A 20,771-nucleotide genomic window follows, 5' to 3' on the forward strand; every position below is an offset into this window, starting at 1 on the left:
GCAAATGGATGTTTTGCATAAACATCCATTCGCAGCCTATGAGGTGACACCCACCTCATTCCATGGTCCATAACCATCCAATGAGGTGGTGCGTACATGCAAAACTAAGACACTCTCAGGTGATGTCAGCTGCCCGCCCCCGGCACCCGTGTCATCGGAGCATTACCATGGGAACACTGGGCGTTCCCATGGGAGTATACGCCGGACCACGGCCCAAGCTCCCCACCGGCACTGTTGTCTTTGGCCACTCGCATACAGCGCATGCACATGTGAAGAAATGCGCAGGCGCAGAACAAAAACATGGCGCTCTTGTGCGAATTTGCACAGGAGCGCAATGTTTATATAATGCCGGCACTCACTCCCAAATGTAGGTACAGCTACTGCAGTGTCCTAGGGTGAGGATCAGTTAATCATTAGGTCGACACTATTAGGTCAACATGTGTCTAGGTCGACATGCAGGAAGATTGACATGGGTTAGGTCGACAGGGTCATCAGGTCAACATGGGTTAGTTCGACAGTCAAAAGGTCGATATGTTTTTTTTTTTACAGTTTTTTTACTTGAATGTCAACACAGTCGACATGGACACAGGTTATAGTGCACAGCGTCCCCTCGCATGGCTCGCTGTGCTTGCCATGCTTCGGGCACGGTGCCTCGCTACTCTCGGCACACTATTTTATTCTCCCACCACACCCTAGTGTGAAATACCGCCTGTCGGCTCAAAAAACAATGAAAAAAACCATGTCGACCTTTTGACTGTCGACCTTTTGACTGTCGACCTATTGACCCTGTCAACCTATTGACCCTGTCAACCTATTGACCCTGTCAACCTAACCCATGTCGACCTAGACACATGCCGACCTAAATGCATGTCGACCTAATGACTGTCTTACAACTTGCTGGTGGTGACCCAATGTCCGTATCCCGTGTCCTCTGGATCCTATTAATGTGTAGAGAAGAAAAACTATATACATACTCTCCTCATATATTTATGTACAACTTATGCTGTGTAACCCTCGCCTAGCTGGGTGCATCCCCCTCCCCCATAGACGCAGCAGTCTGAGCCTTGCCGTACACAATTAGCATTATGTAAATAAAAGAAAATGATTCCTGAGAGGCCCTTGGTGGGGGCAGGAATACATTACTACATATCTGTGTGTATACCGGCTCCCCTCAGCCTCAGATAAGCCAGAATACTTCTATTGACAGTTTTCATGGAGTGGATTCGGCTAGGCTCCATCATTTACCTCTAATTAAATTAACATTTCTCACACAAACGGACTTAATTAGCAGCAGGGGCGTCACCGGTTCAGCTGTAACTATGGCAACCCAGCAATATGTGTATGCAAGGAGAATATTGCAGAGGTGCTAAGTATAAGGCCAGGCTGAGCACAGACACCGCGTAGGGTGATAACTCACAACACCTGAGCTATGGTTGGGTTGGGTACCGGATCCTGGCACTGGAAATACTGACCCCGGGGTCCCAACAATTCTAGGCTCTCCCCTCCCTCCAACTTTCTAGCCTTGGCCCTTATTCTGGTTCACTCACACAGGCAAATACCTTCTCAAATGGACAAAACCATGTGCACTGCAGGTGGGGTAGATGTAACTTGTGCAGAGAGAATTAGATTTGGGTGGGGTTTTACTTCAAAGTGAGATCTAAACTGCAGTGTAAGAATAAAGCAGCCAGTATTTTCCCTGCACAGAAACAAAATAACCCACCCAAATCTAACTCTCTCTGCACATGTTACCTCTGCCCCACCTGCAGTGCAGCATGGTTTTGTCCATTTGAGAAGGAATTTGCCTTTGCCAATGAACCAGAATATGGGGCCCTTAACCTTTGACCACTGTAACAACAAAACCCATTGTCAGTAGGAAATTATCCCTCTGTAGCCCAATGAGGGTGCCCCAGAACTGATATCTGATTATTCTCAAATTATTTAATAATCCGCTAAAACAGAGCCACTGGCACCAATGAGGTACGCACATCACACCATCTCTGAAATGTGACGTAACCTCTATGGTGTGATGTGCGCACCTCTATCACACCATAGAGGTGCGCACATCACACCATAGAGGTGCGCACATCACACCATAGAGGTGCGCACATCACACCATAGAGGTGCGCACATCACACCAAAGAGGTGCGCACATCACACCATAGAGGTGCGCACATCACACCATAGAGGTGCGCACATCACACCATAGAGGTGCGCACATCACACCATAGAGGTGCGCACATCACACCATAGAGGTGCGCACATCACACCATAGAGGTGCGCACATCACACCATAGAGGTGCGCACATCACACCATAGAGGTGCGCACATCACACCATAGAGGTGCGCACATCACACCATAGAGGTGCGCACATCACACCATAGAGGTGCGCACATCACACCATAGAGGTGCGCACATCACACCATAGAGGTGCGCACATCACACCATAGAGGTGCGCACATCACACCATAGAGGTGCGCACATCACACCATAGAGGTGCGCACATCACACCATAGAGGTGCGCACATCACACCATAGAGGTGCGCACATCACACCATAGAGGTGCGCACATCACACCATAGAGGTACGCACATCACACCATAGAGGTACGCACATCACACCATAGAGGTACGCACATCACACCATAGAGGTACGCACATCACACCATAGAGGTACACACATCAGACACCGCAAGGACGCCTGTCCGATAGGAAGTTTATCTTGCTTTTATTGCACCCATTTTCCTATCTGCATTCTGTCTCCTCTCTCCCACAGTTTCCCCTACAGCCCGCATACAGGCCTCTCCGGCGGTGGTGAGAGAAGGGGACCTGTTATCTCTGAAATGTGACGTAACCGGGAACCCCAGGTAAGGACCAGCTGTCACTGGCTGACCACCAGTCTACTCCCGCTGCTGTGTACCGTATATCTGTCAGTGGGCTGTCCTATAGTAATCCGGGTCCCACCTAGCTGCCTGTGATCACCCTTGGTACCCAGCATTGTAGCTCCAGTAGACTGTTCGGCCGAAGGGAAACAGTCGCTGTGGGGTTTATTTACTAAGATGGGAGTTCTGTTGAACATGGATGTTGCTATGAGCAACCAATAAGATTATATCTATTATCTTCTAGAAGGTGCTAAATTAATAAGAAGTAGAATATGATTGGTTGCTAAGGGCAACACCACCTCTTCAATAGAACTCCCATCTTAGTAAATGCCCCCAGTGATTTGCTCTTTCTTGTAAAACTTTATTAACAATGTAGATGAAGCCATCAGGATAACCGATTTCCCACAGGGGACACCGGGGGCCCGCAGTATATTTACAGTGTTCCTGGTGGTCACGTGAGCACCATAGACGTGTGATCTAGTACCAGGTGCCGTGGGGTTCTTGTCTATTCGCAACCAGCGGTCGTTCGCGCAGGGACCGATGTTTGGCGTCTGCGCAGCCGCATTTCTGTGCATGAGTGGGGGGGGGGGGCATACCACTGTTCGCAGTGTGGGTTCTGGTTGACTCGCGAGGGTGCGGGTTCGCATCCCAGCTAATCGACCAGAATAACCGCCCATGTCCCCTCCTATGGCACTGTTATATTCTCCCTGCACCTGACCTTAGTTTTTCAAGTTTTTTTCGTTGACACCTGAGCACGTGGATTACAATTAGTGTACTGTGTCCCCCTGCTTGTACCATTGTCAATCAGAGTCTACCTGGATGGTAAAGTATGAAAAAGCTTTAAAAAAAAAAAAAGTTTTTTTTTTTTTTTAAATCAACCTTTTTCTTGTGTCGACCATGTCAACATTTTGACCATAAGTACGTCGGGTACTTGTGTATTTTGGCGGCGCCCGTCGTGGGCATCGTGTGCCTTAACTTTAAGGCACAGGACGCGACGCGATGGACGCGATTTCTCCATAGGCTTCAATGTTAAAATATTTTTAACATTGAACCCGATGGAGAAATCGGGTCCATCGCGTCGCGTCCTGTGCCTTAAAGTTAAGGCACACGACGCGACCGACGCGACCGACACGATTTCTCCATATGCTTCAATGTTAAAATATTTTTAACATTGAAATACTGTCGGTCGCGTCGGACTTGTGCCATTATAATGGCACAAGATCAAATGTAGTTGATAAAGTCCATGTAACATAGAAAACAATGGGAAATGGGCCAATATGGCCCATTTCTCATTGTATATGGCCCCGTCATGTCCAAATATAAATGCCCCCCATTGTCAGCGGCACCCCAGTATTGACGCCAACCCGAAGCGTGGCGAGCGTAGCGAGCCCGCGAGGGGCGGCGGTACGCGTCCTACGACCTTTTCATACCCCTACTATCCACGTCGGCGTGGAGTTGAGAATAGAATAGTGTGGCGAGCGCAGCGAGCCACCGAGCCCGAAGCGTGGCGAGCGGACGCGGATACCTTCACAGGTATCCGCGTCCCCACGCGGGCTTCACAGGTGTCCGCGTCCCCTCGTGGGGCTCGCTGCGCTCGCCACGCTTCGGGCTCGGTGGCTCGCTGCGCTCGCCACACTATTCTATTCTCAACTCCACGCCGACGTGGATAGTAGGGGTATGAAAAGGTCGGAGGACGCGCACCGCCGCCCCTCGCGGGCTCGCTGCGCTCGCCACGCTTCGGGTTGACGTCAATACTGGGGTGCCGCTCACAATGGGGGGGCAGTTATATTTGGACATGACGGGGACATATACAATGAAAAATGGGCCATATTGGCCCATTTCCCATTTTATTCCATGTAAAATGGACTTTATCAAGTCCATCTTATCTTGTGCCATTATAATGGCACAAGACCGACGCGACCGACACGATTTCAATGTTAAAATATTTTAACATTTAAGCCTATGGAGAAATCGGGTCCATCGCGTTGGTCGCGTCGTGTGCCATGTTAATGCACACGACGCGACGCGATGGACCCGATTTTTCACACACGGACCCGATCCTCATCGTGGGCGCCGCCAAAATACACAAGTACCGTACGTCGACCTAGGTTTTGTCTGTCAGCCACCCAGATACCTGAGCACTCACTGAAATAGTAGGATATAGCGAGATTGTGCCTTAGAATATGCGCGAATGTACTTAATGGGAAATAAACATTACTGGTATTTTTTGCGTTTATGTTGAAATGCCGATAGGGGATTTCCGAGCTGTTCCAAAACGGCAGCGACTTTCCAAGAGCCTGTGACATGAATATTTAATCGCCTCGCCCCTGGTCCAGGCACCAGAGGAAGATCTCACAGTGAAATACGCGTTGGTCCGTAGCGGCGCTGGGGGAGGGAAATAAATACATTCAGGTTTTTTTTTATTTTTGTGACTGTAGAACTGTACAGCCTCAGTTCTTATAAATGGCCCCCGCATCTTCTCTGCAGCCTTTGCACGGATGTAAAAACCCCACAGACATCCCGGTGACGTGCAGGCAGACCATAAAACCGCGGTTTAATACGACCTGCATACCCCATATATCTCACGCTGCAGCGGCAGGCAGAGGAAGAGAGCAGACGCGCCGCCTCCCACTGCATCCCTAAACACCACTAAGAATCCTAATCAGTACAATGCTCTAGAAGACCCCATCCAACAGACGCATGAATCAATAGGCGGTGAGGTGTCAGACTCCACTATACGCTCCGAACCTAAGGTTGCATTCCGTTCTGCTAAACCCCTACTTGGGGGTAGATGTATCAAGCTTTGGAGATGAGATAGTGGAGAGAGATCAACTACCAACCAATCCCAACTGTTATTTTTCAAACGCAGCCTTTAAAATGGCTGCAGCTGATTGGTCAGCTTTTTCTTTCCGAGTCTTGACACATCTCCCCCCATTGTCCTCAAAGCAGACCTAACATCTAAACACGGCGGAGGCAATAATTACATGGCATGGGAATGCAGCCGCTGTTATCACTAGAGTATGGGGACGTCACCCCCTCCCCCCCAGGCACTCAGCGCCTGTCTCTCCGATGGCAGTAGCACAAAGCACAGCTTGCTACACACAGCTGTAAATGCCTCTGAGCGGAGACACGGGTCACATCGGTCATTTTTATACATTTAGAGCCTGAAGCTGCCCAAACATGAAATCATTTTCCCAAGCATTCATCAGAAGATCTAATCACTAAGTAATAGCGTTTTACAATACAATGTGCGCACAGGGCGGCGTACAGCTAATTGGATGGAAGGGTTCAGATTTTCAGCCCGCACAGTAGAAATATTAATTCTGATCATCTGGCCGCGTAGGCAGCTGTAGAGGTGTCGTCCGGCACCCAATCCCAATTCCAGAGGGTCTGTAGGCTTTGTTTGTCTCATGCGCAGACTACATGCATGACCTGCGTGTGAGTGACTGTGTGTGTATTTATAAGATGAAGTGTGTTCAGAAGTGGCAAATGTTGTGATGTCACTTCCCATGACATCACATGAACAGGGTCAGCTGTAGAACTCCAAAAGTGTGGAGAACAGGGATCCTTGGCTTTCCAGATGGTTTTTCTGGTCATATATTTTTGCCCCTTTCATATGCTTCAGAATTTTCCTTTTCAAAATTTCCACCTAATCTCTGTTTTGTCCTGATTATGGTTTGGATGTTAATACAGGTTGAGTATCCCTTACCAAATATCTGTTATCCATGTTATTCCAAAAAACAGAGTCTCCAGAATGTACTTTCTTTTTGCTAAAAACCTACTGGGTACATCTGTAACTGGCACTACTGAGGACATGATATGTAACTGGCACTACTGGGGACATGATATGCAACTGGCACTACTGGGGACATGATATGTAACTGGCACTACTGGGGACATGATATGTAACTGTCACTACTGGGGACCTGATATGTAACTGGCACTACTGGGTACATGATATGCAACTGGCACTACTGGAGACATGATATGTATCTGGCACTACTGGGGACATGATATGTAACTGTCACTACTGGGGACATGATATGTAACTGGCACTACTGGGGACATGATATGTAACTGGCACTACTGGGGACATGATATGTAACTGGCACAACTGGGGACATGATATGTAACTGGCACTACTGGGGACATGATATGTAACTGGCACTACTGGGGACATGATATGTAACTGGCACTACTGGGGACATGTTATGTAACTGGCACTACTGGAGACATGATATGTATCTGGCACTACTGGGGACATGATATGTAACTGGCACTACTGGGTACATCTGTAACTGGCACTACTGGGGACATGATATGTAACTGGCACTACTGGGTACATCTGTAACTGGCATTACTGGGGACATCTGTAACTGGCACTACTGGGGACATGATATGTAACTGGCACTACTGTGTACATCTGTAATTGGCACTACTGGGGACATGACATGTAACTGGCACTACTGGGTACATCTGTAACTGGCATTACTGGGGAAATTATATATAACTAGCACTACTGGGTACATCTGTAACTGACACTACTGGGGACATGATTTGGAGTTCAGCGCGAGTGCCCTTCTGTCTTGTCACCTCCTCTCCTGCACAGGAATCCCACCAAGCAGCAGTAACATCAAAGACAATTGAGTGACCTATTTAAACTTTGAGAGTGGCTGCAGGGGTGGCACGTGCTGGCCAGGGATGGGGTGGGGCAGTGGCGTAACTATAAGGCCGCAGACCCCGCAGTGGCTTGGGGGAGCCAGCGCCAGCAGGGTCTGCGGTGGGCGCACAGTGCGCACTGAAAGGGAAGGCTGGCCCGCCAAAGTTTTGTGCTAGCAGCCGCGACACTTCTCTCCACTGTGGCGGCTGTCACAGCCGCCAGCACTCAGTGCTGTGCAGGGCTGCAGCAACAGAAGCTGAGTATTACTCACTGTGTGTGTGTGTGTGTGTGTGTGTGTGTGTGTGTGTGTGTGTGTGTGGTTGGTTGGAGTGCCAGGGATACACCATGTGGCACATAGGCACCTCCCCCTGCTCATAGCCAGAGCATGTGCCCTCCCTCCGGACACCTCCAGCACAGCCTGCTCCATCAGCCGGGTCTCCGGACAGCAGCATGCGGGTCAAGGTCACAAACTTCTGCAGGAGCTGCCTGGGGGCTGGGAGCGGAGTCCTGGACCTGGAGGCAGCAAGCACATGAAATGTAGAGTGCTCAGTATGTGCGGGGCAGGCAGATCACAGTGTGTGCGGGGCAGGCAGATCACTGTGTGTGCGGGGCAGGCAGATCACTGTGTGTGCGGGGCAGGCAGATCACTGTGTGTGCGGGGCAGGCAGATCACTGTGTGTGCGGGGCAGGCAGATCACAGTGTGGGCGGGGCAGGCAGATCACAGTGTGTGCGAGGCAGGCAGATCACAGTGTGTGCGGGGCAGGCAGATCACAGTGTGTGCGGGGCAGGCAGATCACTGTGTGTGTGTGTGACCCGAGTGGATGCTGCAGCTCTGAGTGGACGTGCAGCCTGGAGTATGGCAGTACAGGCAGTGTACAGTACTCAGGAAGGCTGGCATAGTGAAGTGCCGGTGTATGGGATACGCAAGCTGTATACAGAGCACAGGGACAGGATCTTTGTGGCACAGGAGTCTGGTGGGGTACTGCCTCAATATATTGGACTATAAGCAGTGTGTATCGGCTGGCAGTGTATACAGGCTGCCAGGATGCTGTGCCAGGATATTGACATATAAGTAGTGTATACAGACTGGCACAGTGCTGTGCCAGGATATTGGACTGTAAACAATGTATACAGGCTTGGCAGGGTGCTGTGCGGGTATTGGCATAAAAGCAGTGTATATTATGGCTGCATATATTACCAAATTATTGATATTTCTTTAAGTGACACGCGACTCGAGGAAGGCTACACCTTTTTCCGATTTTCGACACACCAAGCTGAAAAGGTTTAGCCATCACTGGCTTAGGATATGCTTTGTTGTTAATACAACTGCATTTTTGTCTGTGCCAAATTGAAACATTTTAGAACCAATTAAATTATTAGAAAGTATCTGGTCACCCTGCCCAAATCCTGTCCGAATAATATTCACGATGTCATCCTAATGATTATGCTTATTCTTCCAGCGAGAGACGTGCATTCTTTTCAGGGAATAAATGCGTATATTGGTTTGTGTGCAGAGTTGTGCGCATATTGAGGTACGCCCGCCACCCCCTTGCGGAACACTTGGTTTGCTACTTGTCCTCATAAGAGGACTTGGACCAGCTTATACTGGGCGCACATGGTACACCTGGTAACAGAGGCATTTATTCTTGCACAGTTTGCAGTACTCGGCTACAGCACATAAATTAGGGAGAAAGGGGCGGGTTATTGTCTGTGATCCTGAAATAATGTTTGTTGGTGCAGACCTGTAGCACTGTCCTGCCCATTTTTTGATCGACCAATCAGCAAGCGACAATGTTTATAATGGCCAGATAAGTTGTGTAACGAAAGCCCCTAATTCCGGGAGAAAAGGCTTGGTCTAAATTTATCCTGACCCACCCAGCCGCAGCCCAGTCATACCCACATCTGCAAGAGACCTCAAATATTGACCATCAGCATCAGAAATGATGGGTGGAGAGTCCATTGGCGGCTCCAGGGGAGGGTCTGCAGCACTGTCCAAATTCAAATAGGGGAGCCACACCAACTGACAAGGAGTCCATTGGGAATGGCAGTTGGTCTTGCTCCCCTATTTGAATTTTGAACTTTAGAGAGGTGGGGGGGTCTGTGTGGAGGTTTAGATCGGGCCCCCACCTCTCCGGTGGTGCATTCGATTCTGGCATTGTACAGATCTCTGAGAACATAAGGCCTGCGCCGCATTCCGGGGACATCTCTACGGTGCATGTGGGAATCACCGCGGCGCCCATTTTCCCAGTGATATTTGCAGCTGTGTAGTCGGCACCGGCCGACAGAGAGGTAAGTATAGTTTAATGTACTTTGTATACCTTTACACCCGTTATAGATGGAAGTACATATACATTAGAGGTTAGTGTCCTCAAAAGCATGACCGTCTGACATGGAACTTTAATACACCGTGAATGTTCCCGGTTTCTACGTCTGGAGATAACGGCAAAAAAATAAATCATTAACCAAATGCCTAAGCCCAGAGAATGCATAGACTGTAACAAGCCGTTCTCTAGACTGTCCCTCTATGTCACCCGGTCACCTCCTCATTTAGTGCTCTTTGTCTGAACTGAATGCAAACAAATTTGGTGCCCTTTGTTCCGGCAACACCGAGGGAAAGACAATGTCTCCTAAATGGTTATTTCTCGCGGCCCTAATTCTCCCCAGCTGTTTTCTGTGCGCGCGGCAGTGACTGCCCTTCTGTCTGTCACCATAGTTATCCTAGACCTGTTCTCCGCAGCACAATGAGCGTCTATTGTAAAGCATGCTGCTGATTCTCTCATATTCTTGCGTTGGGATTGGGCAATGACCAGCCTTCCGAGTACAACAGGACTGTATTACTGGCATATGAGCATTATAACATAAATAGAGGTGGCTGTACAATTATTCTGCAAGCGAGTGATGGGAGCCTCTCATTACTGCTCTGTGCTGTTGGGGAGACCCTGATACTTTCGTTGTATAAATTTCATGATTGGCCCAATTATATTCTGTGGCTGTGTGTTCTGAGGATCTGATTGGCTGCACGTTATTCCGTCCCCGATCACCTCAAAACTGAGGGAAGTAGCTTCCAAGCACGCCTTTCAATGAGTGACCTTCGAAGACATTTAGATGTGCTGTCCAGTGCCCACTGCTGTCAAGGCGGCAATTTTCCATTGGAAGCTAAAGTAAAGCACCCGTACTTTTGGTTGGCAGTGCCTGTTAGGGGTTGTAGTTGCACAGAAAGGTCGCCAAATGTTTGTGTAATTGTTCGAGTAGTACAGAATTGATTACCAGAGTTTTAGAATTCTAAATAACAATGGATGTTTGTTTAAAAGCTAACGCTTGATTAAAGCTTTCACAGCGTTGAGTGCCAGTAATCTGTTGGCCACTAGGTGGCGCTAAGAATGAGAATTTATTGAAACTTACCACCAAGTGCAAAAAGGGAACATTTCACAGCTAATACACATAGGAATAGATTTCCTCAACATTATGTGTCCCCTATGTTCTCATGAAGAAGGATAATTAATGTTATGTTTGAAAATATGCAGAGGGAAAATATATTAGTATGTGTGGAAATACCCATAATTATTCCCCTTACAATACTGTATATAATATCTACCACCCCAATTGTTAGTTGTATACAACCTTTCTGTTGTATATTTGTTTGTTATAACACGTAATGCTTCTTTACAGTTGACCGCTGCTATATTATCACAGAAAGGTTTGTCTTTCATTGATTAAATATATACATTTAACTTACTGCTGAGATTAAAGGTTAACGTGTGGCCAGTGTCAGAATGGTACATGAAAAACTCACTAGGGAAACGCAAGGGGCACATACTCAAGGGGCTTGGCCAACCATTAACGAGAACATAGATGCTACGGTGCGTGGTCTGGGCCCCTTTATAAATAAATCAACTGTCCCTCTTTCAGGGAGGCAGATGTGTTTTATGTCACTGTACCACCACAGACTGCAGTGTCCTGCTGGGTGTGGGTCGGAGTTGGAGGTGAGCAGATTCACTAAGGGCCAGATGTATTAAGGTTCAACAAGTGATCAAATAGAGAGCGATAAAGTGCCAGCCAATCAGGTCCTAACTGCCATGTCATACCTCCCAGCTTTGAGGATGGCCGAGGAGGCACGCTCGCAAGCTCATACACAATGGGCGACTTTGAGCTGAAAATCGCTCAAAACAGCAGGTTTGAGCGGCTTTCAGCTCAAAGCCGCCCAGTGTTGAGTGGTGAGTACTGCTGCGCGCTCCCGAAACATTGCCGGGAACGACGTTCTACCAGCAGATGAGTGGTTTTCAGGACGGCTTTGCATAGCTCTCCACTATGCAACGCTGTCCTCCCCCTCTCCGTCAGTGTATGCCCTGAGCAGCTCTCCCCCCCAGCGATGAACACTATCATCGCTGTCCATACACCCTAGGCATAGTCGCCCAGTGTGTATGGACCTTAAGTAAGGTCAGCTGCCTGATAGGGGCTGTTAGGAAGCACCGTGCAGTGACGGAGTTTGTACTGTGCAATGGGAATAGTTTATTAGGCAGGACTGAGCTACCTGATAGGGGCTGTTAGGAAGCACTGTGCAGTGACGGAGTTTGTACTGTGCAATGGGAATAGTTTATTATAGGGGCTGTTAGGAAGCACCGTGCAGTGACTGAGGTTGTACTGTGCAATAGGAAGAGTAGGAAGCACTGTGCAATGATGGAGGTTGTACTGTGCACATTAGGCAGGGCTGAGCTGTCTGATAGGGGCTGTTAGGAAGCACTGTGCAGTGATGGAGGTTGTACTGTGCACATTAGGCAGGGCTGAGCTATCTGATAGGGGCTGTTCGGAAGCACTGTGCAGTGACGGAGGTTGTACTGTGCATATTAGGCAGGGCTGAGCTATCTGATAGGGGCTGTTAGGAAGCACTGTGCAGTGACGGAGGTTGTACTGTGCACATTAGGCAGGGCTGAGCTATCTGATAGGGGCTGTTAGGAAGCACTGTGCAGTGACGGAGGTTGTACTGTGCACATTAGGCAGATGAGCTGTCTGATAGGGGCTGTTAGGAAGCACTGTACAGTGATGGAGGTTGTACTGTGCACATTAGGCAGGGATGAGCTGTCTGATAGGGGCTGTTAGGAAGCACTGTGCAAGGATGGAGGTTGTGCTGTGCACATTTGGCAGATGAGCTGTCTGATAGGGGCTGTTAGGAAGCACTGTGCAGTGACGGAGGTTGTACTATGCACATTAGGCAGGGTTGAGCTGTTTGATAGGGGCTGTTAGGAAGCACTGTGCAGCGACGGAGGTTGTACTGTGCACATTTGGCAGATGAGCTGTCTGATAGGGTCTGTTAGTAAGCACTGTGCAGTGACGGAGGTTGTACTGTGCACATTTGGCAGATGAGCTGTCTGATAGGGGCTGTTAGGATGCACTGTGCAGCGACGGAGGTTGTACTGTGCACATTAGGCAGGGCTGAGCTGTCTGATAGGGGCTGTTAGGAAGCACTGTGCAGTGACGGAGGTTGTACTGTGCACATTTGGCAGATGAGCTGTCTGATAGGGGCTGTTAGGATGCACTGTGCAGCGACGGAGGTTGTACTGTGCACATTTGGCAGGGCTGAGCTGTCTGATAGGGGCTGTTAGGAAGCACTGTGCAGTGACGGAGGTTGTACTGTGCACATTTGGCAGATGAGCTGTCTGATAGGGGCTGTTAGGATGCACTGTGCAGCGACGGAGGTTGCACTGTGCACATTATGCAGGGCTGAGCTGTCTAATAGTGGCTGTGCAGTGACGGAGGTTGTTAAGCTATTACCAAGGCTGTTAAGTAGTCTCGCAATAAGGAGACCATTTCTTCACAGCCCTAGTCTAAGGAGTATGCAAGAAGCTGCACAATACTAGAATTGGGTATATAAAGCAATGCTGTGCTGTTGTCAACCCTTGCATAAACTTTCTATGTCTTTGTTTAACCGAAAAGTAATTTTTTTTAAAGACTTTGTGCACCCAACTAAAGTCTCCTTTATTGTGATTCCTCCTCCCTACGTTTAAAAAAGTTATTGTAACCCAATCATGAAACCCTTTCAGAAGCGTTTCCCAAGGACGCGCTCCCCATCCACGCAGGTGACATCACACTGTTCATGCAGACCTTGGGCCGCTATAATCCGATCATGTCGTGTTTAGTATTCTCACACACAGTCATTTTCAATAAATGCCATCTTCTACAAACACGGCGGAAACAATAGGCGATGAGAATGGTATGGTGCTGCTTATATAGAAAATACACCGAGGTTATTCTACAGATATTCAGTCCTGAAACATAAGGTCAAATCTACAGTAGCTGCATCTGTGCTCGAAGTACGCAACAGCCGCAGGAGGCATCTTGGGCTGTTCTATTCTACTGCCAGCTTCAGTGGTCTGCTGCTGCTCACATGAACGCAGCATCTGAACATTTGCATGAACATTGGACCTCAGGTTATTTAAGCTGCATCAGTGGATTCAGCCACTTACTTCGGCATGCCCAGGGAAACACCCCGGCATGCCCCCGTTTTCTGGGATGCCCGACAGTGCCACCCCGAAACATCATTCATACTGCGGCAAACTAGTGACTGTGACCATCACGAGGCGCACACTGCCGCTTCGGTGCATGCGCTATCCACTGTAGGTTCCACATAAACCTTAAGCAAACGTGTTAATTACTAGTTAAAGCCAATCAAAATGACGGCTTCTGCAAACTACTTTCACTTTGAGCTGTGACAGTTTTTCATACCTCCCAACTGTCCCGTTTTTCACAGGACCGTCCCGTTACTTTGGGACGTCTTGCCCCCAGGCCAGGGCCGGCAGTATCCCAAGGGGGGGGGGGGGCAGTTGGGAGTCCCCCCAGCCTGAAGGGAATAGACGCTGTGCACATTGTCTATGCCTTTCTGGCTGGGGAGAAAACAGCGATGTAGAGGGGCGGAAATGGGGGCGTAGCCGGGGACGCGGCAGACCCGTGAGGCCACACCCTTGGCTTCACCGTGCGAGTGTCCCCCTTTCATGACTGTAAATGTTGGGAGGTATGGTTTTTACTTTCACTTTGAGCTGTGACAGTTTTTAGCCCACAAGCTCTCCACCCCCAACCCCCAGTCCCTATTGGCTCCTGCCTCCAATCTCTGTCTTCACAGCTCCTTCTCCATATCCAGCAAGTTTAAAACAGCTCAGTGTCCCTGCAAAAATAGCTTTCACTTTCTGTTATGATTACCTCTTTTAGCACACAAAGGAGTAATTTGGTCTGTTGAGTGGTCTCTGGGCGGTCCTTCACCTCATAGAGGTGAGGAGTAGTTAGCCTTTGATATATATACAGATACGCATTGTCTCAGCCTGCATATTTAAAAGATACAATGTGCATAGAAATTCCGCCATCGGTAACTTACCTTAATTAGACATGCCGATTCACTCGCTAAGAACTCAAGCTGCCGTTGATGGCCCTTGGCAACTGTTTCGGCTCTGTGGCTCCCATATGAGACGTAGTTATCCCGGAGCTGTTGTGCACATTTGCGCCGCTGCACAGTATGACATGGAAATCTCCTGCGCATATTGAGCAGCGCGACAGTTGCTCGGTAACTAGGAAGCCCCGGCGCTTAAAACCTATTATCACCGCATGGGTGGCAAGTCTGCAGGAAATTAATTCATATTTCTAATTAAGGTGGTTTGTGGGGGAGAGTTTACAAGAGCAGTGACATGGTAGAAGGAAGCACACAAGCGTTATACATGATCATCTATGTACACTTGCATTACACCCACCATAGTCTCAGCCCTTATGAGCTGCGGGGAACCTTTAAAGCTTCAGCTACATACAAAGGTCATTGGTTAGACAAGATAGGCTGCTGCCTAAGGCCTCTGCAAGCTCTCGGGGATGCAGATCACTGTAATCAGCCATTGCGTGCTCTTTGTTTGACGATCGGAGAGAAGGGAAATGGGACCACAAACCGGTATATTGCCTCAGGCCTCATCTTAATCAGGCTTTGGCTCCCTTAGTGCTGGGCGCTTAGTTTTCCCTGAAAGCCTTTTATTGTGAGCGCTGTAATAATAATTTAGCATACGCAGAAGCTGGCAACGAGATAGTAAATTAAATCTCCATTAACTGGGATTTGTCCGGGAGAAGGGAAAAAAAAGGTCGGCTGGCAACTGCAATCTGCACAGAGCGAATGGCCGATCTGTGATGTCCGGTCGCCGCCATTCTTGGTATTGACCTGGAAATGGATCGGTCATTGGACTGTATTAACCCCCATCCTACCCTCTTCTCCCTTTAATGCATGTCACAGACCATATGGACGAACTGCTGGAGACTCTTGACCAATCCTGGCACAGTATCCATGTTTCACTGCACAGAACTGTATTTTTAGGGAAATGGGATTCGCCCTATAATACAATTCAGAAGTTCTTGTCTAAGCCTCTTGGCTGGTTTCCTGCAGGAATCAGTATTATAGGATATAGGGGACGCGGTTATGTTGGGTTCTGTGAATACATCAGAACTGTTCCATAGAATGACGCAGCCTAAAGGCTGAACTGCGTTCTCCTCAGCGATCCGCCATGATGTATAGCACAGGGTACGCCGAGTGGGGCTCATACAGGGTTAGAACTAGATTGGACATGGGTGTGGATGGAAGGGTCTACAACAGGCATGGCCAAACTGTGGCCCTCCAGCTGTTGTGAAACTACACATCCCAGCATGCCTTGACATAGTTTTAGCGTTCCCTGATAGCAAAACTGTGGCAAGGCATGATGGGACTTGTAGTTTAACAACAGCCGGAGGGCCATCGTTTGGCCATGGCTGGTCTACAGTGTCTAGGCCAACAGTCGATAGGTTGACATTGACAAAAGGTCAACACAAGCAAAGGCTGACATGGAAACGGTTAACATGAATTTTTCAAGTTTTTGTATCACTGTCGACATCCATCGACCTGGACCCCCAATTAATGTAGCGCGTACCCTCGCGTGTCTCACGTTGTAGTCCATTGTAGATCTCAAAGTATGAAAAAGTCCACGGAAAATGAAAAAAATCGTGAAAAACACATGTCGACGTTTTCACGTGTTGACCTTTTGTCAGTGACAACCTAGTGTGTGTCAATGTTAATCTAATGCATGAGCCTTCTGGTGTGGACCTCATGACTTTCAATGTAGACACTGTGTGAGGTTCTATTTCACATGGGATGTTGCTAGGGGCAACCAATCAGCATCTACTACTTCTTTATTTAGCACCTTCTAGAAGATAATAGATAGTATCTGATTGGTTGCCCATAGGAACATCCCATGTGACATAGAGCTGCCATCTTGAATTTCGCCCTGTAGATCTATCATTCAGGGGTGAATTTATGAAGCTTGGAGAAGTGTTATCTATCCCCATAAAGAACGTTATGAGCAAGGTGATAATGGTTCAGCCAATCAGCTCTTACCTGTCAATTTACATATTGTAGCTGATTGGCTGAACCATTATCACCTTGCTCATAACGTTCTTTATGGGGATAGATAACACTTCTCCAAGCTTCATAAATTCACCCCTCAGTTACCATGGAACGTACATTACTAAGACCAGCATAGAATAATAGTGTCCTGTACTAGTTACAGATGTATTGGTGGTAATACTGGGCACACGGTCACTGACCTTTGGCTACGTGAATACGCCTCTTCCCACTCTTCCTCTTCCCACTCTTCCTCTTCCCACTCTTCCTCTTCCCACTCTTCCTCTTCCCACTCTTCCTCTTCCATCATAAGAGTTGTTCTGCCTAAATGGCGCATTAATAGTTCCGCTAAACTGGGACTTGGGGGTCAGGTTCAGCCAACCTATGAATTCACAGCTACACTGAACTACAACTCCCAGCATACTCGTAGGTTTGCACAGATATGTATGTTAGCCCCCAATTTATCAAACTCTTGCCCTGACATTTTGCCATGTTGGACCATCGCTGTGCTGTAGGGTAAACGGCTTCTGTCCATGGGTAGGATATATGTATACTGCTGCCTACTGTACAGTACATTACTGATGATACATACATACCTTCCTGTCCTGTCAGGCCGTCTGAGATCATCTGGAGCCGCCTCAATGACTCCTTACCAGAACGGGCACAGATCCAGGGAGACCTACTGACCTTCGCCTCACTCAGCCTCCAGGACAACGGCACCTACGGTTGCCAGGTCTCCAACAAGCACGGACGCTCCTCCGACCAGTATGTGCTGGTGGTGTATGGTGAGTAGGGGACAGGGTAACAGCCGCCAGGGGAATATCGGTGGGGTGTTGGTAGGATTCAGAGGGGCGTATTTATCAATGAGTTTTAGCTATTTAAAACTCATTGCGTATGATAAATGGTGCTCCAGCCAATCTGCTCCTAACTTTCAAGTGTTTGAAAATTACAGTTGGGAGCAGATTGCGTGGCGCAACATTTATCATATACAATGAGTTTTAAATAGCTAAAACTCGTTGATAAATGGTCACCAAAGATTACACATATCTCAATGATGGATAGAGTGCAGGCTCGAACAGACTCCGCATTTAATGCCCTGCTCAGAATTATCAGATTCAGGGCCAGATGCACTAAGCTTCAAAAGTGATAAAATGGAGATTGATAAACAGCCAGCCAATCAGCTCCTGTCTGACATTTTTCAAACACAGTCTGGGACATGGCAGGTAGGAGCTGATTGGCTGGCTGTTTATCACTCTCCATTTTATCACTTTTGAAGCTTAGTGCATGTGGCCCCTGGGTTAATGGGGTATATGTATGAAGCAGTGATAAGGGAGGAGAAGTGGACCATGGCAACCAATCAGCTGCTCTGTATAGTTTTATATTATGCAAATTATAGTTGTTACTTCAGTGCTGATTGGTTGCCATGGGCAACTTCTCCTCTGGCTCACTTCTCCCTTATCACATCTACCCCAATGTGAGATAGTGGGTAATTTACCTCCCAAAGAAAATGGGCTGTAATTAAATAGCCCTGGGTGTAAAAGCCTGAAGCTCCCACCCTTTTCCTAGTTAAGGTAATTATACCACATGTAATTGTTCACCATAGCCCACAGTGTTTGGTGCTTGGCAGGAGAATCTTATTCTGTGAGTCTCCAGAGAAAAAGATTTAGAAAAGCTGAACATTTATCCGGATTATATTGGTCATTGTCTCCCTTAGATCCTGGAGCGATCATCGAGGCCCAGACTCAGGTTCCCTATGCGATCATAGGTGGGATATTGGCTCTTCTGGTCTTCCTCGTTATCTGTGTCCTCATTGTCATGGTCTGGTGCTCTGTGCGGCAAAAAGGTAAGAGGCCGCTTCTGAACAATGTGTCATTATATTTATCATTATTCACTTTTACTCATAAGGTGGCACAAAACGCAAGCAGCACCACCACCGGGGGACCTGGAAAACATTTCACAAGCAGCACCACCACCGGGGGGACGTGGAAAACATTTCACAGTAGTCCGATACCAGTGCTTCAGTATATTACACAACGGCATACCAGAGCATAAGTATCACACAATGATATCACACCACAGGCTCTGTAGGACAGATAATTGGGGCATGGAGATGGCAGGAGTGAAGGTGGGTACACAATGGGTGATCCTCAGTGTGTACGATGTTGACAGCAGAAGGAACCAGGCATCGTCATAGTGCATGCACACTTGCCTATGAACGATGGCGGAAGAGGGAGGGACAGCTATACTGCAGCTCTTGTTAATGCTATGCTCCGTCATCTGTGTGTACACAGACAATGGTGTTGGTCGTTAACGACGTGCGGGAGTGCGCATCGGACGTTGGTGGGGGCGGGGTGTACATACTAGGTGATAAAATGAGCAATATTTTAGTCCTTCTGATCGATTATTGCTTATTTTATCGGCCGGTGTGTATGGGGCTTTAGGACAGGGAATCTGCTCAGAAAATCTGAGGGGGAAGAGGGCCCGGCCTGTAAGAGCACACATACTAAGGTATAGCGAAGAACAGTTGGAGGGTATCTGGAGAAGATACATGGAGTGTTGCAGAATATGACCAGGGCTGTTACCAGTTAATTAAAAAAGTAAATTTTAAATGCATTGTTTAAAATTGGGGAGTTTGGAAGACAGTTGGACTCGCTAGGGAATGAGCTCCAGAGTATGGGGGCACCTCTAACAGCATTTTTGGAGGTGGGCATTAAAGAAAGCGACATGGGTGGAGGAGAGGCGTCGGGCAGGGACAATGCGGAGAGGGCAGAAGATAGTGTCGATAGAGATGGGGTTGGGGATGTACTGTAGGAAGGGGACAAATGTCTTAGGGTTTGTAGGTGAGAGGAAGGAGTTTGAATTGGATTTAGCTTCAAAAATGATAAAATGGAGAGTGATAAACAGCCAGCCAATCAGCTCCTGCCTGACTTTTTATCAAACACAGTCTGTGACATGGCAGATAGGAGCTGATTGGCTGGCTGTTTATCACTCTCCATTTTATCACTTTTGAAGCTTAGAGAATCTGGCCCAGAGTGAGATAGAGAGACATTGATGCATGCTGCAAGGGAGGGCAGAAGCTGTACAGCAAGGGAAGAAAATGAGACAAGCTCCCCACTTGAATTTATTCTTAACACGGTCGGTAGAGACAAGAGATCTCGAGGCCGGAGTGGAGGAGGTTACAGTGTTCTAGTGCGGGAAGTGATGTGGGCTTGAATTAATGTTTTGGTGTCATGAGGGTTACGAAGAGCTGAATTCTGGAGAAGGAAGCTGCAAGATGGAGCGATGGCACAGAGACAGCGGACTTGGGTGTTACAGAAGAGGGGGATATGAGGATGAGGGTTCCTTGGCCATGTTGGGTTCCAGGAAGCAGGTTTCATCCAAGAGATACGTCAAGAATAGGGATGGCACTGACTGTACAACTCATTCTAAGAGTGTATTAAGGGGGTTATTCTGGTTGACTCGCAAGGCTGCAAATTCACCACATCCCGCCTTGCAAATAGTGGCCTGGCCGCCACCCATTCGCAAGGGTGATTCCCTCGCAGGGCCTGTGAATGGATGTTACACAGTAACATGGTCATGGTCGGCAACCATCGAATGATGGGGAAGGCACTTACATATGCATGGATGCTTGGGAAGAAGTGGGTGGACAGCTGACATCCGGTGATAGCGGCTGGCCAAACCCCCCACCCCGCACCGGCGGCATCGGGGCATTTGCATGAGAAAGTCCAGCGTTCTCTTGGGAACTCCCATGAAATGCTGGGCATTTCCATATGTAAATGGCCCGCCCCGCCCCTACACTTGGGTGCATGTGCCCAGCGAACACCCTGTTTGCCGTGGCCG

At 48.3% G+C, this 20,771-nt stretch overlaps 1 protein-coding gene across 1 annotated transcript in view; it reads left to right on the forward strand.

Moving 5' to 3' along the window:
- CADM4 (cell adhesion molecule 4) overlaps positions 1–20,771 on the forward strand; it is a 249,148-nt gene that overhangs the window by 223,526 nt on the left and 4,851 nt on the right. Inside the window, exons 6-8 of the mRNA XM_083162340.1 lie at positions 2,774–2,864; positions 17,544–17,716; positions 18,646–18,774. Coding sequence (XP_083018466.1) covers positions 2,774–2,864; positions 17,544–17,716; positions 18,646–18,774 — 393 coding nt within the window. The remainder of the gene's footprint in view (positions 1–2,773; positions 2,865–17,543; positions 17,717–18,645; positions 18,775–20,771) is intronic.

This window comes from Crinia signifera, chromosome 19 (genome assembly GCF_055691185.1).
Source record: "Crinia signifera chromosome 19, ASM5569118v1, whole genome shotgun sequence".
Classification (NCBI taxonomy): Eukaryota; Metazoa; Chordata; class Amphibia; order Anura; family Myobatrachidae; genus Crinia; species Crinia signifera.